General features: G+C 35.3%; 1 protein-coding gene across 1 annotated transcript; it reads left to right on the forward strand.

Moving 5' to 3' along the window:
* The first annotated feature begins 3196 nt into the window (after positions 1–3196).
* Positions 3197–20787, forward strand: LOC113080245 (KH domain-containing, RNA-binding, signal transduction-associated protein 3-like). Its single transcript, XM_026252453.1, has 6 exons — positions 3197–3206; positions 4171–4289; positions 14646–14762; positions 18630–18776; positions 19837–19976; positions 20556–20787. Exons 1-6 carry the CDS (start codon positions 3197–3199, stop codon positions 20785–20787), a joined length of 765 nt encoding a protein of 254 aa, XP_026108238.1.
* Positions 20788–21026: the final 239 nt, after the last annotated feature.

Genomic DNA, 21026 nt, shown 5'->3' on the forward strand with positions numbered 1-21026 from the left:
GTTGTGCATTATTTTTACAGAGCTTAGATTTGTTGGTAGGTCACAATCCTCTGAATGGCGATTCTGTTGGAAGGCTGCTGGTTATTTAAGGAGAGAAATTTATATTTTTTACAGTATTCTCTTGGGTGTGTTTTGTGCCCCTCGACCACAGGAATAATGATATGAAACAATGAGATGAACCACTGTCTGCTGAAGCTACTGTCTCTGTGGACCTGGGAAACAGAGTGGGGAAAGACTGCAGAGTTTGTTCTCTTCCCAGCTCTCCGAGTAGCTATTCATATATAGTAGTTTGATATTTTATAATAAAGTTTCATACACAAATCCCAGATTAGACATGACAACAAACTCTAATTAGACAACATCCAATCCTCAGCATCATGTAGCTACTAACTTAAGGAGAAAATTCCATTCCAAATTATAAAGTGTCAGACTTAACCATTAGTTTTGCAGTTGTTAGATGGTATTCTGCATACCTTGGTTGTACACACACAATATATTAGGGCTGGTAAGCGATTACAATTTTTAATCTAATTAATCACATGAGGTGGTGATTAATGAACCTAATTAATCGCACATCAAATTTGGAGAAATTACTCTGAAAAGATCATTTAAAGTCATTGTTGTGCAAAGCATCAAACGGAGATTACAAAAAGTAGGTTCAGCAAGAAATATTTTGTTTGATCAAATTTATTACATATACTCTTTTGGACCATGTGAGTAAATGATGGTTGGGTGAACTATAACTTTAATAATTTATTTTCTTAATTTTATTTTTATTACTATGAATATATTAATTTATTTCTTTAATAAAATGATACTCTAAATCAGGGACGTGCACAGACATTTTGAGGGGCAGGGATCAAGTGAAATAAAGGGCACTTCTCATAATTGCGTTTTTTTTTTTTTTTTTTTTTAAACAAAAAAGTATATATATTAACGCAACACTGACTTCCTTTTAAAAAAAATAATTTAAAAAGTTAATTAATTTTATCTTCCTCAAACTCTAATTTTCAAAAGATGTCTACAAAATAATCAGTTCACACAGAAACCATGGTCTCCTTAGTATTCACTAGGTTTATAGAGCAGCAAAGGAAACCATCCCACAATGTGCATGTTTTGAAAACATTTTCTATGCTACTAGTTTCAAGTATATATTTAGAATAACCAAAATAACTGCATCAAGCAGAGGGGTGTGTTTTACTAATAATTTGTTTATTTTTTTGCACAAGGCACTACATCATTTTAATTATTTTGATGTTATCAGAACACATAACACTTTTAAATCAACACAAATATTCACTCTAAACTGAAGAAGGTTGTTGCTGCTATTTTGTTAACTTTACTGAAAAAATCACTGCAAAAATGATTGAAAAAATACAAAAATACAGCAACTTACAAAAAATTCTTACAAAAAAAGGGTCTTCTACTTCAAAATAAAATCTGTTACTTCCATTCCCTGGTTGTGTCTAAGCATCAGAATACTGAATTGCCTTAATGTTTTAATCGAATACATTAATATTATTATTGCTATGCATGTACACATACACAATAACTGATGGTGACTGACAAGGACTTAGTTTCACATTTGAGGGAGGACTGTATCATCACCATCATCAAATAAAACCTTCAAAATCCACATTTAGATGGAGTTTGTTTTAAACCTACTACATTCAAAAAATATTATGTGGCTTAGTAAATATTTAACTTAATTAACTTAATAAAATCTCTGAAAATCTTACTTGATTGTTTTAATTAAACTTACCAAAATAAATGAGTAAAAATTTAATAAAAGCCAATGTCATGTATGTATTTGTGGTTGTATGGAATACTATTTTATAAAGGTTTAGAGGAAATAAAAAAAAAAAGTTCATAAATAAAAAGTTAATTTATAAATATTGTTATTTTTAATGTTATGTTATTACTACTCAGTTCAATTATTAATGTACAGATGCAGTTACTCAGATTTACTACATTTTTTAGAGTGTAGCCTATCCTCCATCTGTTTGCATCTGTAGATTTCTTCTAGATTCACAAATTTAGATTTCTAAATTTCAGGGGGAAAGACTCTTGATGTAAGTCATTAACTAACTGGGGACGTTCTTATTTTATTAACTTATTTTATTACATGGCTTGGTTGATCTCCAATGTAGAATGCGGTCTGTTATTTCTTGATAACAGACCGCTGTGCGGAGTTTAACAGACCGTTGCCATGAAAAACAGAGCGTTGCTATGGACTCTACAGGATTCTAACCGTAGAGACGGAGCGTACTATTTTCTTTATCGGAAGCAATACAATCGAGTTTAAATCAATAAACTCCCTTTTAATATTTTGTCAAATTATTTATTTATTTGGTAGGTAGCCATGTAATAAGCAGGAGGATAATGTATAGCGATTATCCCTTACACAGCTCTAGTCTAGTAGCTCATGAGGCATGCATGCTAGCAAAACACAGGTTAACTAAGTTATATTTGCCTTTGGCTAATCAGCAGTAAATTCGAGCATTATTCGAGGCACTGGTATCTTAATCTTTTGTTCATCACCAGCTCCACTCACCTCAGCACAAGCCAAGAAAAACTCTGCTGGGAGGGGCTGCTGCTGCCTGCAGGTGTGTGTCTGTGTATCTGATGTGCGCCGCTGCGCGCAAGGGGGGAAGGGAGGGGGGGTGGTTTGGGGGTCAATGAGCGCTTCAGAACTCCTGACCTGATATTTAGATATACTATTCTTCAATAAATATATTTGTTTGACAGGGAAGCTGTGCGCAAACAGGAATATATATAAAAAAAAAAAAAATAAAAAAAAAAAGCACCCCTAAAAAAGGGCACTTTCTCTCCAGGAATAAAAAGGGCAGGTGCCCCCTTTGATGTCTATGTGTGCACGTGCCTGCTCTAAATAATTAACTAAAATTGCCAGTAGGTTGTGGTAAATATCTTAATGATTAAGTCATCGAGTCATTTATTCATTCGTTTGATTCGTTTAGGAGTGAAGTAAAGGGTTCTTTATGAATGGTTCATTGAATCATTAGGCTTGATCGACTTGAAGCGGTTCATCAGCATCAGACCCACCTTTGTTTGACATCAAAAAACCGCAAGAGCTTTGGAGAGCAGACGACTCCTTGTGCTTTTGAATCGCTCTCGTGGTACTTTGATGTCATACACCGATCGGTCTGTGTAGCGCCACTTCAAATCTATTGTAACTATGGCCAATGGTTCAACGCGCCAAATGGATCACCCAGTTTATTCAAAACGTGGATTAAGAAATGAAATGCCGCTGTGGGTTGCTCGGGGATGAACAGTTCTGACTGTTGTATGTTATATATACTCTGGATAACTCACTCTTTGAGTGGAAGTGCTTTCCTGATTAGTCGAGGGAATGTAGGAAGTCTTAATTTTGCATAAACTGTCCTCACCAAAGCACAAATAATGGAAAAGAGAGTTGAATATTGAAGTGTAATAAGCGTCACAAGATGACAGATTGTGGAAAAGAACATTCAAAGTGCTTTTCATATTTAAACAGTTTTGAAGGGCTCTAATTATCATTAAGATTTAATCGCCAGGGTTTACTGGATAAGTTTCTGGAATGCTCCAGATTAATCTTCCATTTGATTGAGCAATTTAATCATTGCACTATCCAGATCATGTGGATGTTTAACATTTGATGAACATTTGGAAATTCTTGTCTTCTTGCCATCGCCTCTGATATTACCGTTGCAATACTGTTTTCCACTAAGTACATCATTGAGTTGCAAACCCACATTTTCACTATAATGCAATGTATCACGAGTACCCACACTCATACAAGAACTCATTAATGTGACTAATATCCCAGCACCCCACTGTGTCCCACAACAACAAAGGCTTCTATGCGTTCAAAGAGCTCATTTACACACTTTAATGTCTAACAACGCTTGCCTCACAATCAAAAATATCCACCAATCACAGAGAAATGTCTATCAGATATTATTATAAGCACATCCAGTTAAATTAAAGCATGGCCAATGGAAGCTATTTCACAGTCCACTGATCAGTCAAAATACGGTTGGTACAGATGAAATCGGGCAAATAGTGGGCTGTTATCTGAGCTTATCAGAACCTGATATTCACATGGATAAACCTTTATTCTAACTAGATAATGATTTGTCTAACTCTCCCTGTCTCTGTCTCTCTTAACAGAAATCGAAAAGGTCCAGAAAGACGAAGACAAAGAGGATGAGAAGTTCATTGATGTAGTCATCAACAAGAACATGAAACTGGGACAGAAGGTTTTGATCCCTGTAAAACAGTTTCCTAAAGTAAGTACAGCAAAGCTTTTTTTCAGTGTCCAATGCATGATATAGTAGTTACACCCGACTAGAACAGATCAGATTAGGAGAAATGTAGAATTACATCATTATCGATTGTGGACTGGTATTTTGGCCAAAATCAACGGTTTACAGTTAAACACACAACTTTTCATTCTAAATTTATCCAAATGTGTTCTGATGAAGAAACAAAATCATCTATGACTTTACGACTAGGGTTTCAGTAAATTTTCATTTTTGAATGACATTTTGAATATTTTGCGGTGCTGGTGAAATCATTGATTGATCATAATATTTTTTTAAATACCCATTGACAATTTGTCAAAAAATCTAAATAATTTTCTAATTGCAGTGTTATAGTGTAGATGTAGTGGTATAGTGTTTTCACAGCTGATAACCTTTGTGCCTTTCATTTGTTTAACATGCTTTCACATGACTCCACACGCAAGCGCTTCCCTGTACATACAGACCACAGTCATTCAAGGATGAAACGCACTTCACAGTGCAGCTACATGTTAATATGAACATGAGTTTGAGATTGAAGCATGCACATGCGATTTCAGCAAATGGTCTTAATTTCCATACTGTTGCTGTTATGTGTGTTATTTGATGATTTTCCCCTTTGCCAGATGTAGAGGTGAGCGTGACCTTGATGGCAGACTATCACATTATCATACACTGAGCATGTGTGTGTGTTCATGTGACGTATGCATATATTCCTGCTGTTATTCCCGCAAGGAACAATTCTTAATCTGCCTCATTTAGTTTGTGCTTTTGTAGTTCTTCCAACATAATTTAATGGGCTTCTTTGTTTTTGTGGTTTTTAATTCACACCGTTCCATCCTGGGAGAGTGAAAGAGCGACAAACAGCAGAAAACAAGAGAGAAACAGAGAAGTTTCAGCAGCAGGTGTAGATGTCTGACTCTATTCAGGAAAAAAGCTTTTTTGAATTAGAACAGTGTGTTAATTTGATTGTTTATGGAGGTGTTTCAGTAATGAAAGGGATGAGTAAATGATCAGTACATGTGGAAGGAGAATAGCATGTGCTCATGTTTTTTTTTTTTTTTTTTTTGGTCTAACAGTCACCATTTCCATTCACTTTTATTATTATACTAGATATTTTCTGTATAAGTAATATATAAAATAATACCCAGTATGTAACTTAGTTTGGAATAATTTTTTTTGTTTTATGTTTTTGAAAGAAGACTCTTATACTCACCATGATTGCATTTGATTTAATAAAAATACAGTAAAAACAGTATGTTTTAAAATGTAGTTTATCCCTGTGATGTAAAACTGAATTTCCAGCAACATTACTCCCGTCTTCAGTGTCATGATCCTTCAGAAATCATTGTAGTATGCTTTTACCATTAATTAGAATTGGTACTCCTATGTTAACAGTTTGTGCTGCTTAATATTTTTGTAGAAACTTGTTTTTTTTTTATTATTCTTTGAGAAATAAAAAGTTTAAAAGAACAGCATTTATTTTAAATGGATTTTTTTTAAACAATTTAAATGTCTTTATTGTCAGTTTGGATCAAATTAATACAGCCTTGCTAAATAAAAGTATGTATATATTTTTTAATTAATATTACTGAGTACCAATAATTATTTATAATAATTGAGACTGGAGTAATGATGCTTCAGCTTTGACATCAAAGGAGTAAATAGCATTTTTAAGTTTTTTTTGAATATATAAAAAAAAAAAACATTCAAATAGAAAATATTTAATTTTACAAATATTTCCTTTATGTATTTTTTGATCAATAAATGCAACCTTGGTTAGCATAAGAGGCTTGTTTAAAAAAAAAACAAAAAAAAAAACACACACACACAATCTTTTAAATGGTAGTGTATACAGAGGTGGAATATACAACCAACTACAAGAATTTAATTGGCTTCTTCATGACAAATGGACCCCGGACAGATTCATGATCCTATAGATAGACCATCGGCAGCATTATACACTTGTGCACTTGTACACACTTTTGTGCACCTATATATATGATGTAAATATGTATTCAAGCAGCCATATACATGCATTAAGAGAGTGATAATGTGTGTGAGCCATTTTTTGAAGAGGGTTTGTAAATGGGCTCTTGGATCCCAGAGGGAGTGTGTGGTGAAGGGTAAAGCATCTCTCACACACATATATACACACACTCGCTACATTATTTTTTTTTAGCAATACTAGAAGGCTGATACCTAATCTGAGACCAAAAAAATTGATTATTATAATTATTATTACAGTACTTAATAAGAAAATATGAGTTTTGTTAGAGTGTCTTCTAACATGTTCTTACATGTGCAAAGCTACATAACATTAGGGACATAACATTAAGGAATTCTTGGTGGTTACCAGGGTTTTGTTGTGTGATTGCTAGGGTATTGTTACTGAAAAATAGCCCACCTTCAAGTGTAAATTGAACTTCAAATCTTATTTAAATCACTAACCTTAAGTCAATTAGTGTGGTATAGTATGGTATGGATCTCACTGGTTGTGTCAGGTCACAGGTTTTGTTAACTGGAGAATTGGGCTTCAGGTGAGTCCCCATCCAGACCTCTACACTGTCTAAATATTACTTATTCCAGCTTTTCTCCTGACGCCAGCACCAACAGGAGCCTCCAGTGGCCCGGAGATGTTTGTGGATCATGGAGCATGTTGGCTCTGTGACTCCATTATAACTGGACCTTATTATGAGATTATTATCTATTCAGTATGAAATTTGTCACAGTGCAGTGAGTCGAATGATCAAGTTGGAGGATGCGTTTGCACGCTGCAGTGTTGTGAATCTAATTGTCTTCTGTTCCGGAGTCTCTGGCTTTAACTGGATGATCAGCAGATTGCTTAAACCACAGAATATTGTAGATTGCCTGCCAAACTCCAGCAAACTCTTTCCACTGTCCATCACGGGCACAGAAGCGGTTTGCAGAATTAGAGAGATCAACTTTTTTTTTTTTTTTTGTCAGTAACATAACACCATGGTATTGGATTGTAATATTACACTGGAATTAGTTTACCATGATTTTTATATTGTGCTACCATAGTATATGTCCAAAGTACTATGGTACTGTCCAAAAAAGAGTGCCATATAAATAGCATTTTGTTTTAATAAAATTACCCTTACAAAAAAGTACTATGGCAGTAACATATTCCATGGTAACATATGTTAATGCTGTAATATATTTATATTTACCATGGGACTGAAATTAACCCTGGAATTACCATGGTACATAAGTTTTTTAAGTGGAATCATTCAGTAACTTGAAGTACTACATAAATACCCCAGTATGTGAATTTCTATTTATATGAACACAAGTTCTACCCTGCATCTCCCGCCATTCAGTGTTGGGCGGTTACTGTTGACTTCAAGTTTGTCAAAGCCATGTGTTTTAGGGTGACTGTAAAAAAAAAAAAAAAAAAGATCAAGACGTCAGGTCTTGAAAATGAAACTTCAACTCAGAGCTAAAAGGAATGTCAGGGTACATGAGCCCTCAGCATTAGAGCTGTAATGATCGGCCACTTCAAATAAAGCAATTATCAGCAGCGGAGCGAGAGCGCCAGTGTAATGTCATACGGCGCGGCTATTCACGTCGCCCCGCGTCACAATAAACAGATTGCCTTTGACAGCTCTGATGTCTGCAGACACTAATGCGCTGTTTAGAGCTTCAGAGAGCTACTGGGGGAAGACAAATTCAATTTGTCCAGTCTGACAGGTAGATGTCGAGAAAGAGAGCGAGAGCTTGAAGGGTGAGTGTGATGAATCTGATTGGAACACTTTTAATCCCAGACGTCACCTCTAGCCTCATTTATGGGACACATGTTTACTAGTCAGGGACACTTTCTTGGCTAATCTCATCTGTTGAGGATGTGGTCACTGGTCATTGAGATTAAAGAACAATTTTGTAATAGAGAGTAATGAATATGCATTATAAGTGCTTATTAAAGGTGAAGCGTGTAATTTGCTTTGGCACTATAGTCTTGGTTTCTTATTCATCTAGTCTTTCCCAGCTGTCTGCCATTGGTCAGTCAAACAGAGAGTGCCGCCCCAAACTCAGACAACTGGTTGAGCTATAATAGGTTTGGTTAAACAAATGCTTTGATAATGCCAATGTTTTGATAGTGTCATAGTATAATTTACATTCTATTATAGTTTATGTACTTTTCTAATCAAAAAAAGTAATTTTATTGAGAAAAAAAAGCTGCATTTATTTGATCAAAAATACAGTAAAAACTGTAATATTGTGAAATATTATTACATTTCGGTTATCGATATTGGAAACTGTGAGTTATTTTTCTCGATTCTAATGAATCAAAAGTTCAAAAGAACAGCATTTATTTGAAATAGAAATCTTTTGAAACATTTTAAGTGTTTTTAGTCTTTAATGTCACTTTTAATCAGTTTAATGTGCTCTTATGGAATAAAAGTATTACTTTTTTTTTCAAACAAAAACAGACAAGTAACTTACTGATTCCAAACTTCTAAATGGAATAAGTATATATTCCAAGTTGTTCCTAGACAGTTGTGTTTACTGACAATTTTCCCCTCCAAAGCCCCTCATTTGAGTCCAGTTCAAATTCACAACATGACATGCCAGCTTTGTGCGCTGCAAAAGAGGGGTGATTTTCAGTGAAAAACTAACTAAATGTTGTTTATTTGTCACACAACTCCGAACAGTACAAAACAGTACATTCATATGTTTTTTTTTTAATACACTTTTTCAATGGTGTTATGAACTTCTTTGTAGACCCACGTAAGGTTTCTTCAGAAATCCTTTCTTTTTCTGTGGAGATAACAGCATATGGGTTCAGTATGACAAATGGTGAGAAAATAATGACGGAATTTTCATTTTTAGGTTCTTTATTCCTTCAGTTGTTAGAAAACTTTTTTAGCCTTTGCATGTCTTTCTCACCCAGTGTGTGTGCAGTCTCTGCAGTCATTGTGCCTGTCTCTGACAGCTGCCAGTGAGGTCAGTCTCATTGTCAAAGTGAAAAAACCTCCATGTGCCGACTTTTTCATCTCAAACAGAGAATGAGGCTTTCTTCTCGGACGCTTTATTGTGCTTTCCAAACAAACTGAGCTTTATTAGCGAGATGGATATTTCCATGAAAAGTAAACCGAGTGTAATAAGTGGCACTGAGGTCTCTGAGATCTTTTTAAAGAATTAGTGTGAGTTTGAGCATCAGCGTCAGGACACAATCAGCCAAACGATCTGTGAATTGTCCTCATTACCTGATTTAATCTGCAATTAAAATGAATTCACGATGAAAATTTTTGCCTGTGAGCTATTAGCCCTATTTTGCCCGTGCCTTTCTTATAAGCCTACATGTATTTTCCTACAGCCGCACACATTTTGTGCGTTTATATCAGATAACGGTTATCTTCCACGATTTTTGTAATGAGATAGTAATGTTTTCAAGAAGCTGGGTAGATCCTTTTGAAAACTAATAAAACTTGCCAAGACAAGATTCATTTTTAATATTGCTTATACTTTGAGCTTTTTAAATTGTAATTATTAAAATTTGTATCCCACACCTCAAATCATGTGCTGTTGAGAAGAGCGGTGTGCTACCCTTCTGAGAGACCTAAGGGATACACACACACACACACACACACACACACACACACAAAAACAATCCTGTATAATTGCATTGAGAGACGTTTTTTCATGGGTGAACATGATTCAGACTCACTCATGCAAAAATTTAGCACACATTTTTTACTTTATTGTCGAAGTTGAAAACAGTTCTTAAATAAGCCTTTTTTCCCATTTCTTCATGTCAAACCTTTGTTAAATTGAGAGTTCATGCATTTATTGTCTTTTCATCAAATGTTCTCCATGGCAGACACACATGGCATAGAGATTTTAGCATTTCTATATTCGTGCATAGTGAGAAGAGGCCATTGTGTGTTCTAATGTGTGTGTGTTTGTGTGTGTTGGGGTGTGTTTAAGAGCTTTAGAGCTTCCCGTAAATCCTCACACAGCTTGGTGTTGTGTTTAATGTCCAGATTAAGTCCCACGCTGTCATTTACAAACCTTAATATCATCAGATTACACCATTAAAGAACAGCCAAACAAAAGCCTCTGTAAATAACAGGCATCTAATGAAAGCAACTCCACAAATAGCCATCAGCAGCAGAACATACTGCGCTCTTAAATTCCAGTGACAGTCATCTGATCTCACCATCATCCAGTCTGTCTGGAATAACATGAAGAATCAGAACAAACTGAGGCAGATGAAATCCTGAAGAACTGTGGCAGTGTCTCCAAGACACTTCAAGAAACCTACCTGCAAAGCTACCTGAAAAACAATGTGCAAGTGCTTTTTAATGCCTTTTTTTAATGCATAATGTGGTCACACCAAATGTTGATTTAATTTACCTTACAGCATTTTTACACAAGTGCCTTTTACACAAAAGCTTTTTGGAGACATTGCCACAGTTCTTTTGGATTTCATCTGTCTCTGTTTGTTCTGTTTCTTCATGTTATTCCAGACAGACTGATGATGGTGAGATCAGATCTCTGTCGAGCACTGGCTGCTGCCAGACAAAAATATCACTGGATTATTACATTTAATGTCAAAAATTGTGTTTGGAAATGTAACCTGATATTTCCTACTGACACACTACAGCAAAACATAGAAATAACAGACTTAAAAAAATGTAGGTGAAAATACGAGTGGCCTAAGACTTTTGCACAGTACTATATATATATATATATATATATATATATATATATATATATATATATATATATATATATATATATATATATATATATATATATATATATACAGTCTTGTTCAAAATAATAGCAGTACAATGTGACTAACCAGAATAATCAAGGTTTTTAGTATATTTCTTATTGCTACGTGGCAAACAAGTTACCAGTAGGTTCAGTAGATTGTCAGAAAACAAACAAGACCCAGCATTCATGATATGCACGCTCTTAAGGCTGTGCAATTGGGCAATTAGTTGAAAGGGGTGTGTTCAAAAAAATAGCAGTGTCTACCTTTGACTGTACAAACTCAAAACTATTTTGTACAAACATTTTTTTTTCTGGGATTTAGCAATCCTGTGAATCACTAAACTAATATTTAGTTGTATGACCACAGTTTTTTAAAACTGCTTGACATCTGTGTGGCATGGAGTCAACCAACTTGTGGCACCTCTCAGCTGTTATTCCACTCCATGATTCTTTAACAACATTCCACAATTCATTCACATTTCTTGGTTTTGCTTCAGAAACAGCATTTTTGATATCACCCCACAAGTTCTCAATTGTATTAAGGTCTGGAGATTGGGCTGGCCACTCCATAACATTAATTTTGTTGGTTTGGAACCAAGACTTTGCCTGTTTACTAGTGTGTTTTGGGTCATTGTCTTGTTGAAACAACCATTTCAAGGGCATGTCCTCTTCAGCATAGGGCAACATGACCTCTTCAAGTATTTTAACTTATGCAAACTGATCCATGATCCCTGGTATGCGATAAATAGGCCCAACACCATAGTAGGAGAAACATGCCCATATCATGATGCTTGCACCTCCATGCTTCACTGTCTTCACTGTGTACTGTGGCTTGAATTCAGAGTTTGGGGGTCGTCTCACAAACTGCCTGTGGCCCTTGGACCCAAAAAGAACAATTTTACTCTCATCAGTCCACAAAATGTTCCTCCATTTCTCTTTAGGCCAGTTGATGTGTTCTTTGGCAAATTGTAACCTCTTCTGCACATGCCTTTTTTTTAACAGAGGGACTTTGCGGGGGATTCTTGAAAATAGATTAGCTTCACACAGACGTCTTCTAACTGTCACAGTACTTACAGGTAACTCCAGACTGTCTTTGATCATCCTGGAGGTGATCATTGGCTGAGCCTTTGCCATTCTGGTTATTCTTCTATCCATTTTGATGGTTGTCTTCCGTTTTCTTCCACGTCTCTCTGGTTTTGCTCTCCATTTTAAGGCATTGGAGATCATTTTAGCTGAACAGCCTATCATTTTTTGCACCTCTTTATAGGTTTTCCCCTCTCTAATCAACTTTTTAATCAAAGTACGCTGTTCTTCTGAACAATGTCTTGAACGACCCATTTTCCTCAGCTTTCAAATGCATGTTCAACAAGTGTTGGCTTCATCCTTAAATAGGGGCCACCTGATTCACACCTGTTTCTTCACAAAATTGATGACCTCAGTGATTGAATGCCACACTGCTATTTTTTTGAACACACCCCTTTCAACTAATTCAACTAATTGCCCAATTGCACAGCCTTAAGAGCGTGCCTATCATGAATGCTGGGTCTTGTTTGTTTTCTGAGAATCTACTGAACCTACTGGTAACTTGTTTGCCACGTAGCAATAAAAAAATATACGAAAAACCTTGATTATTCTGGTTAGTCACATTGTACTGCTATTATTTTGAACAAGACTGTATATATATGCCTAAGACTTTTGCACAGTACTATATATATATATATATATATATATATATATATATAGTAACAATACCCTAGCAATCACACAACAAAACCCTGGTAACCACCAAGAACACCCTTCAATAATATAAGAGCTTCTTACGAAGTATATGGATATATGACATATGTTAATGATCTTGCCAGCATCAGAGATTCAGGTGTTTGAACTGAATGTATGTGAGATGAATATGCCATATTGCATTTTCAAATCATAGCTTGTTCCCATCGGAAAGAAAAAACACAAATTAGACATTTCTCAGATGTTTCATCTGGAGATCAATGAGATTATATTGATAGCAAATTTAAATTTGCTAAAGTTCTTTCTTAGTTGTTTCTACTGAAAAATACACCACTTAAGATATCTTTAAAAGACAGCTGAGATCTCTTCTGAAACTCTAAAGGGATGCTGTTTTGGGCACCAATGACTTTCATAGTATGGGCAAGATATACTAGTGAAGTCAATGGGACTCTAAACTGTTTGGTTACCAAAGTTCTTCAAAATATGTTCAGATGAAGAGAAAAAAAGGAAAGTCATACATGTTTGGAATGACATGAGGGGGAGTAAATGATGTAAAACAGGATTGTAGTATGTATGAGATGTACCTGCTTAGCTCTTTCTGCTAATTCTGGGATTTTAATTTTGCCGTCAGATTTAGTCAAGCCTTTCTGTTTTGAATAAAAAGAAGCCGGGAAAGTTTGAGAACGTGTCACCTGAGCGCTGCGATTGTGTCTGTGGCTTTCTCAAAGATCTTCATGGGTGGCAGGGTTTGATCTTCCACTCCGGGTTCAGTGGTGAGATTGCTAACAAGCCTGGACAGCAGGCGCAGGTGAAGAGTTTTAACAAGAACAGCAGAGAAAGCATCTCATCTCCTCAGCCACTTCCTCTTTCTTTTGTTATTCTTTGGTCTCTCTGGGACGATTCTTCTTCCTTTCCATCTCCTTCTTCTCTCATGTGTTTCTTTGATCCTTGCCACCTGTATCCATCTGAATGTGACATAAAACAGTGTGTGTTTTAGATCTCGAGTCTCTTGTGATTCAGTAAAGTGTCTTTCACAGATACAGTTCTGTCAAGATGAACATTGTGGTTTTGGCCCCTTGGAGGCTAGGGCTGGAAATGTAGCACGTGAATTTAACTCTGTTAATTATATTTAAAACTGTCATACATTTTTAATACGTTTCATTTGTTTTGGACCATAGTGATGGGCTTATATTCAGTCATATGGAAATAAAACAAACAATATATTGGCTATTAAAGCTACTTTTTGCCATTTGTCAATGTCTTTGAATTATATTTTCTATGTAAATATTGATGTATGCAATAAATTGTGAATAATTCACCTCTATATCATGCAATTCATTTGAAAATGTGAATAAATTAAGAGTAATTTAATATTTAACAAAACAATTAAAACATTCTTTATAAATGTGTGTTTGTGTGTGTGTGTGTGTGTGTGTGTGTGTAGTTTAACTACTTATAATTAGATGACTATAAAATGAAATTCAATAAAGTGCCATCCATTATGTAAAAATTTATGTGATGTCTCTTTCTCATTTAAAGTTCAAATTACTAATTCATGGTTTGAACAAAAAAGCTAGTACAGTGTCTTAGTGAAATATTTGATCATTAAAGCATGCATGACCAGAAAAAAAGAGGATCATGGGTAATGGAAATGAAAGCAGTGCCGTTTAATTGGTTGATGTGGGCTAGAAAAGCACTGTATTTAATATACCAGTGTGTGGCTTTGATAAATGTTTAACTGCTTTTACAGAAGAAATACTTTCCATGTAATTTTGCATAACTTAAGTATTAGGGAACGGTAATTAGAAGACAGAACTATGAAGTGTAAGTAAAACTCTTTTTTCTTTTTGTCTTTATTAGTTTAATTTTGTGGGTAAACTCCTGGGCCCTCGAGGGAACTCATTAAAGAGACTACAAGAGGACACACTGACCAAGATGTCCATCCTCGGAAAGGGATCCATGAGAGACAAAGAAAAGGTATTCTTTCTTTCCTTATAATCAGTGTTTTATTCTCCTGGCCATTGGTCAGAGTATAGAAGGCAGGGACTGGCATTTTTTTCCCGTTTTTCACCCAATAGTCTTATTGTCTCTGCTGTCATGGCTGCGAAGTGTTGAACGATCTTGAGTGAGCATGTTGCATTTCTGCGTGCTGCGCCGCTGATTGAATCGATTGATGGCTGCTGATGGGCCACTACCCCCCCCCCAACTCACCTGGAAAGAGGGATACGATGTCATAAAGAAAAGCCAACCTCAGCATCCTGTCAGAGAGGGAGGGAGAGAAATAACAGAGGAGACAGAGGGACAAAGAGATAGAGTCTGAAAGGTTTTTGGGGTTACTGGCAAACAGCAGATTACTTCCTCCAGCATCTAACTGAATTGACTTTGTCTGTTGAGGTAATTCAGAGACGTTCTTCTAGTTAAATAGGATGTTTTTCATACAATAAGGGTATGCTTACACAACAACTGTTGTACTAAGAACTGATGTTTTTCTTTTTCATTTTTGAAAGGTTTAATTTACAGAAAACAACATCAGAATGATCCCCATTCACATGCTGCATTATTTATGCCATGCCAGTAGTTGGCGACGTCGTACACATACCTATAAACTGAACTTGTAATACACATGTGCATGACTTCACTGTTTTCACAAATTAGTGTTTTTACAGTTTACATGGAGATGACAGTATTGCTTTCAAAAACTTGCACTTTGAAACTTTTCAGAAGTTTGCGCTTTCAGGCCCCCAGAACGCCATTGTCATGTAAATGTCTAGCCAACGAATAGACAGTTTTTAGCTGAAAACAGTGTAGTGTAAATGCCCCCATAGTTTGTTTTTTTTCTCTCTGAACTCCACTTAAAGGGATAGTCCACCCCAAATTGAAAAAAAAATTCATTATTCACTTACCTCCGATGTGGTTCCAAGCCCGTTAAAGCTTTGTTCATCTTCGGAACACAATTTAAGATATTTTGAATGAAAACAGAGAGGCTTGTGACTGTCCCATTAACTGGCAAGTAAATTAGACTTTCAAGGTCCAGAAAAGTAAGAAAGACATCATCAGAATAGTCCATCTGCTATCAGTGATTCAATTTTAAAATGAAGTGACGAGAATATTTTTCTTCAAAATTCTAAAAAATATCGCTATACAGTGATGTGGAGAGATACATAGGAGTAGAATTGTTGAATAAAGTTGTTATTTTTGTTTTCTTCACGTACTAAAAGTATTCTCGTCGCTTCATAGCGTACGGTTGAACCACTGATGGCAGATGGACTATTCTGACAATATCTTTCATACTTTTCCGGACCTTGACAATGTAATTTACTTGGCAGTCTATGGGACAGTCACAAGCATCCCGATTTTCATCCAAAATATCTTAAATTGTGTTCTGAAGATTTTACGGTTTTGGGTTTCAGTTCAGGTCTGGTACAGTTGTAAAATGGATACACTTTAGGGTGTAAACTGTATTTGGAATCTAAATTAAATTTAATATTTTGTTATTATTTGCTTTCAGTACCAGAAACTGTCTGCAGATAGTGACGTCATCAATGTTTTTTTTTTTTTTTTTTTTTCAAAAAAAAGTATCTTTTCTACAAACAGGGCTACATTTATTTGATCAATGATAAAGCAAAACTAAATTTTCAGCATCATTAATCCAGTCTTCATGTGATCCTTCAAAAATCATTATAATATGCTGATTTGAAACATTTCTTATTATTGATGTTAAAAACAGTTGTGCTGCTTAATATTTTTGTGGAAAATATGATGCATTTTGTTCAAGATTCATTGATAAATACAAAGTTTAGTTACTGTTTTTGTTACTGTACCTTTAAAAGGAATAATTAAGTAAGGAGTCAATTATTCAGCTTATGCTATGGTTTGCACACATCTAGAAATTGTTCAGATGTGTAATTTTGTGGCAAAACATGAAAATAATCAGTCATTTTCATTGTATTGTTTATTATTTATTTGCTTGGTCAGGGTTTTGGTTCTTTTGCTGTCGTAAGGTGTCAGGACTTTTGAAATAACTGAAATCATTTGACACATCATTTTCCATTAAAATAATTGCACACCTTAGAATGCTCCTCAATCAGCCAGATTCAGATGTTCAGAACAGCCCCACAGTATAATTATCTATAATTGGCTAACTTCATGTTAAGTTTATCTTAAAAGAGTCTGGAAAATCCATATGTATCCTTTAAGTTACTGAATTTTTTTTTTCTCTCAGATTGTGTGCATGTAGCTCTGGTTTCTGACCATTTCTGAACAGCTGGTGATTTTGACTGTGTGCATGTATAATTGTACCACAATTACCTTTACCCTTCACACGAGGACTCTTCTGCCTTCAGTCAGCTGTTCCAGAGCTCAGGGTGTTCTGGAAGGATTTGTCTACTAATTGGGCATGTTGTTATTGACTTCTGTACTCCTCTGGTACTGTCAGATTTTGGTGAACAAGCTCTCTGTAGAGAAAAGCAGTTGAGGGAAATTGTGCACCGCAAATTGGAGGGTTTGGACCTGGAACACTTACCTGAAAGGTTTTAAGCCATTTGGAGATTCCCACAGCGGAGAGGAGAGACTTACGTAAAGCTCTTAATTCTCGTTGATGTTCTAGAATTCACAGAAACAAATTTCACAGAAATTTCCAAACGATGTTGATAGTAAACATACACACCCCAAACCCCACAAGAGCTTGTTTTTTGGAAGCAGTTTAGAAAATTACAGTAAATATGTGTTCTTCAGTAAATGTGGAAAATGCTCTTGCAAACAAGGCATGGAAGCTTGTTTCTGAAAAAAAAAATGACTTTTTATCTCAAAATTCAGAATTGTATTTTATTTTTGTCCAAATTCTGAGCTTTTTATTGGAATTCAGATTTTATTATTTTATTTTTTCCAGAGTCCTCTGTTTAAATCTTACAATTGTATATATATATATATATATATATATATATATATATATATATATATATATATATATATATATATATAAAATTTAAGATTTAATAATCAAAACAACTTAAACTCCACCTCTGAAATATATAATATTTAAATAAATAAATAAATATTTCTTTTTAAGAATGGAACTTGAAAAAACTAATAAAAATAGCCTTGTAAATGTCAACCTCACTAGTTGATTTTTGGAAATCTAGTTGATTAGACCATAATCCATGCATAATGCCAGGGCATGCACACACACACACGGACACACCATACCTAAGCATATCTGCATCAAGCTTACCTCTTTCAGTAAACAGCAGATTTGTGGATGAAATTAGCATCTCATTTGCATAACAGTCTTTTAGAGACCGGGTTAACCACATGACATCAGTGGAAGCACAGGAGACAAGCACACGCATAACAGCACGCTTTGCTCTCCAATGAAGAGCCACGTTGAATGTTTTAAAATAAAGCAGCATCATCTGTGTATCTGATGGGTGGGCTGCTGTAATTCTTTGCCATGTTTCTGTCTCATGGTTCCTGTTAAATTGCTTTTTAGCTTCGCGCCAGCTAACAGTGCTGAATACAACCCCCAACACACATACGCTGCCCAGTGAGAATGTGTTTGCATATTGAATTTACATTTTAATTGAATTTAATATGCATGGCATAATTATTATGTGTGCTTTATTAATTTAGCTTATTTATTTATTTACATCCTCAGCGTCCTGTTTCTAAGGTGGAAAAGGGTCAACATCTTCTAATTGTAAATTATTTTCTACATTTTTTTTGTTATTTAATTAAAAATATCTAATTTTATATACTTTTATTTATTTGACAAAAGGTATATATTTTTTTGTTCCTCTACCTAACAAATGTGTAAATCTTTCGTTTTTCAACCTCTTACATTAACAGGAAGAAGAACTGCGAAAGAGTGGAGAGACAAAGTATCATCATCTTAACGAAGATCTTCACGTGCTGATCGAGGTGTTTGCGCCGCCCGCTGAAGCGTATGCGAGAATGGGACATGCTTTGGAGGAGATCAAGAAATTCCTCATTCCGGTACGTCTGTTTGGCCATCTCCTAAACACAAACTGAGCATCATCGTCTTTCATGTTATGATTTGCAGCATGTATTACCCTCAGGCTAAAAATATACATTCACTTGTTTAAAAAATGTATTTGTAGGAGTCACACTTACCTTACACTGAATAAATAAACTGGTGTAGAAACTATTTTTGGTCACAGTTTATTTTGGGGGTCAATTCTCACTATCAACTATTAACTATGACTATTTCCTCAATAAACTCCTAATTTGCTGCTTATTAATTGTTAGTGAGGTTGTTATTAAGTTTACGTATTGTGTGGAGATTAAGAAATCTAAAATATCATCATGTAGAATAAAGCATTAATATGTGCTTTGTAAGTACTAATAAATAGCCAATATGCTAGTAAGGATGCAAATAAGCAACTAGTTCATAGTGTGAATTAGTCCATAAACATATGGATACATTATATATTACATATATTAAAAATGACAAAAACACAACAAAACTTGCTAAACATACCTAACCTACTTAGTAAAACATAAGCTAAAATGAAAATAAAATCAGAAAATATAAAAATAAAAAGCCGTACTAGTATCTCAATGATACTAATATAAAACTGCAAAGAAAGAACATGTTGAATTATTTGTCAAATCTTTGAAGTAGAACGTTTTCTTGTAAAACATGTTTAGTGTATGGTGGATAAAATCAAGTAATTCTTTGTCAAATATCTTATTTTAGTTACAAATATGTTATATTGGAGAAGTTAAGTGCTTTTCAAATGTACTCAATTCTCTGGATCTTCTATCAAACACTACGCATATGTTCACATTTGTGCGCAGTGTTGACTTTATGTATGTAATAACTCACAGTCACATCTGTTATGCTAATGAAAGCTAGATTAAATGTTACTATTTATATACAGAATGCTTCCTCTTGGGGTAAAACACATGTTGGTGCGTGTTTGGGGTTGCAAGGGGCATACATATTTCCCCTTGAAAAACAAGTGGACCATTATTGTGTGTTACAGCTCATTAACTGTGTGTGTGTGTGTGTGTGTGTGTGTGTGTTATACAGGACTATAATGATGAGATCAGACAGGCTCAGCTACAGGAGCTGACTTATCTGAATGGCGGCTCGGAGGATGCCAAAGTCCCAGCGGCCAGAGGCAAAAGCAGCACACGGGGCAGAGGAACGTCAACACCGGGACCGCACAGGTACAACAGCGTACCATTCTACTCTGATCACATTTAGAGTGTAAACGTCAAAACTGAGAAACGGCAGGAAAACATGTTAACAAGACAAATTAACTCCTTAATTTCACCTTTTCTGTTTGTTGATTTTTTTTCTGCTGTTTAACTCCACTGAGAGTTTAATGTGGTGTAACTGGCAGATATTTTACAACGTGGACTGCCGCTGATGTCATTTCCTCAAACCAATCTCATCTTCATCTTAGTTGGAGAGGAAAATTCAATCAAACCGTCAAAGTAATCTTCCACTGGAGGATGGAATATAATCAACGACATATTGTTATTTAGTAAATGATAGCCAGAAACAAGACTAGATCTGTCTTTCAGTCAGTTGAACGGTGCATATTAAATGGCAAAGCCTTATTGTCAATGTTGAAAACATTTGTGCTGCTTAATATTATAATTTTTTTGTGAAAACACAACATACATTTTTTCAGCCTTTTATTTATTTTCTTCAAAATTAACTGTTCTTTTTTTATTAAGAATTCTTGCTCCAATTATAATTTTTAGTTAATTATATTCATGTCATTTAAATGTGTCCTGCAGATGTAGAGGGGGTGTTCCTCCTCCTCAGGCTGCAGTCCCGCGGGGGGTGGCGCCCAGAGGAGCTCCGCCCAGCAGGGTTCCGTCCAGCAGAGTAAGGGGCGTTCCTTCTAAGAGAGCACGAGGAGCTCCGCCCCCACCTGGGTACAGACCTCCCCCTCCAGTGGTGCAGGATACCTATGGTGAATATGTAAGTAACTGTAACAAACATTGCTGTAGTGGCCTTTCTTTTTAGGGACTATGACAAAGAGTATTTATAGTATAGTAAGGACTTAGAAATAAAAAAAGCTCTAATCATAGTATTCAGCCAATGGTGGCATTTAAGTATGCTTTTAAAGAAATATTGCTCACAACAACTTTTGCTTTCGATTTTCAAAAAATTAATTAATTAAAACCTAGTTGTGTACTTTACCTTCACCGGTGCAGATCTATGCACTTAGAAATTCAACCACTGTTTTGGCAGAGTTATTTTAG

This window comes from Carassius auratus, unplaced genomic scaffold (genome assembly GCF_003368295.1).
Source record: "Carassius auratus strain Wakin unplaced genomic scaffold, ASM336829v1 scaf_tig00030470, whole genome shotgun sequence".
NCBI lineage: Eukaryota > Metazoa > Chordata > Actinopteri > Cypriniformes > Cyprinidae > Carassius > Carassius auratus.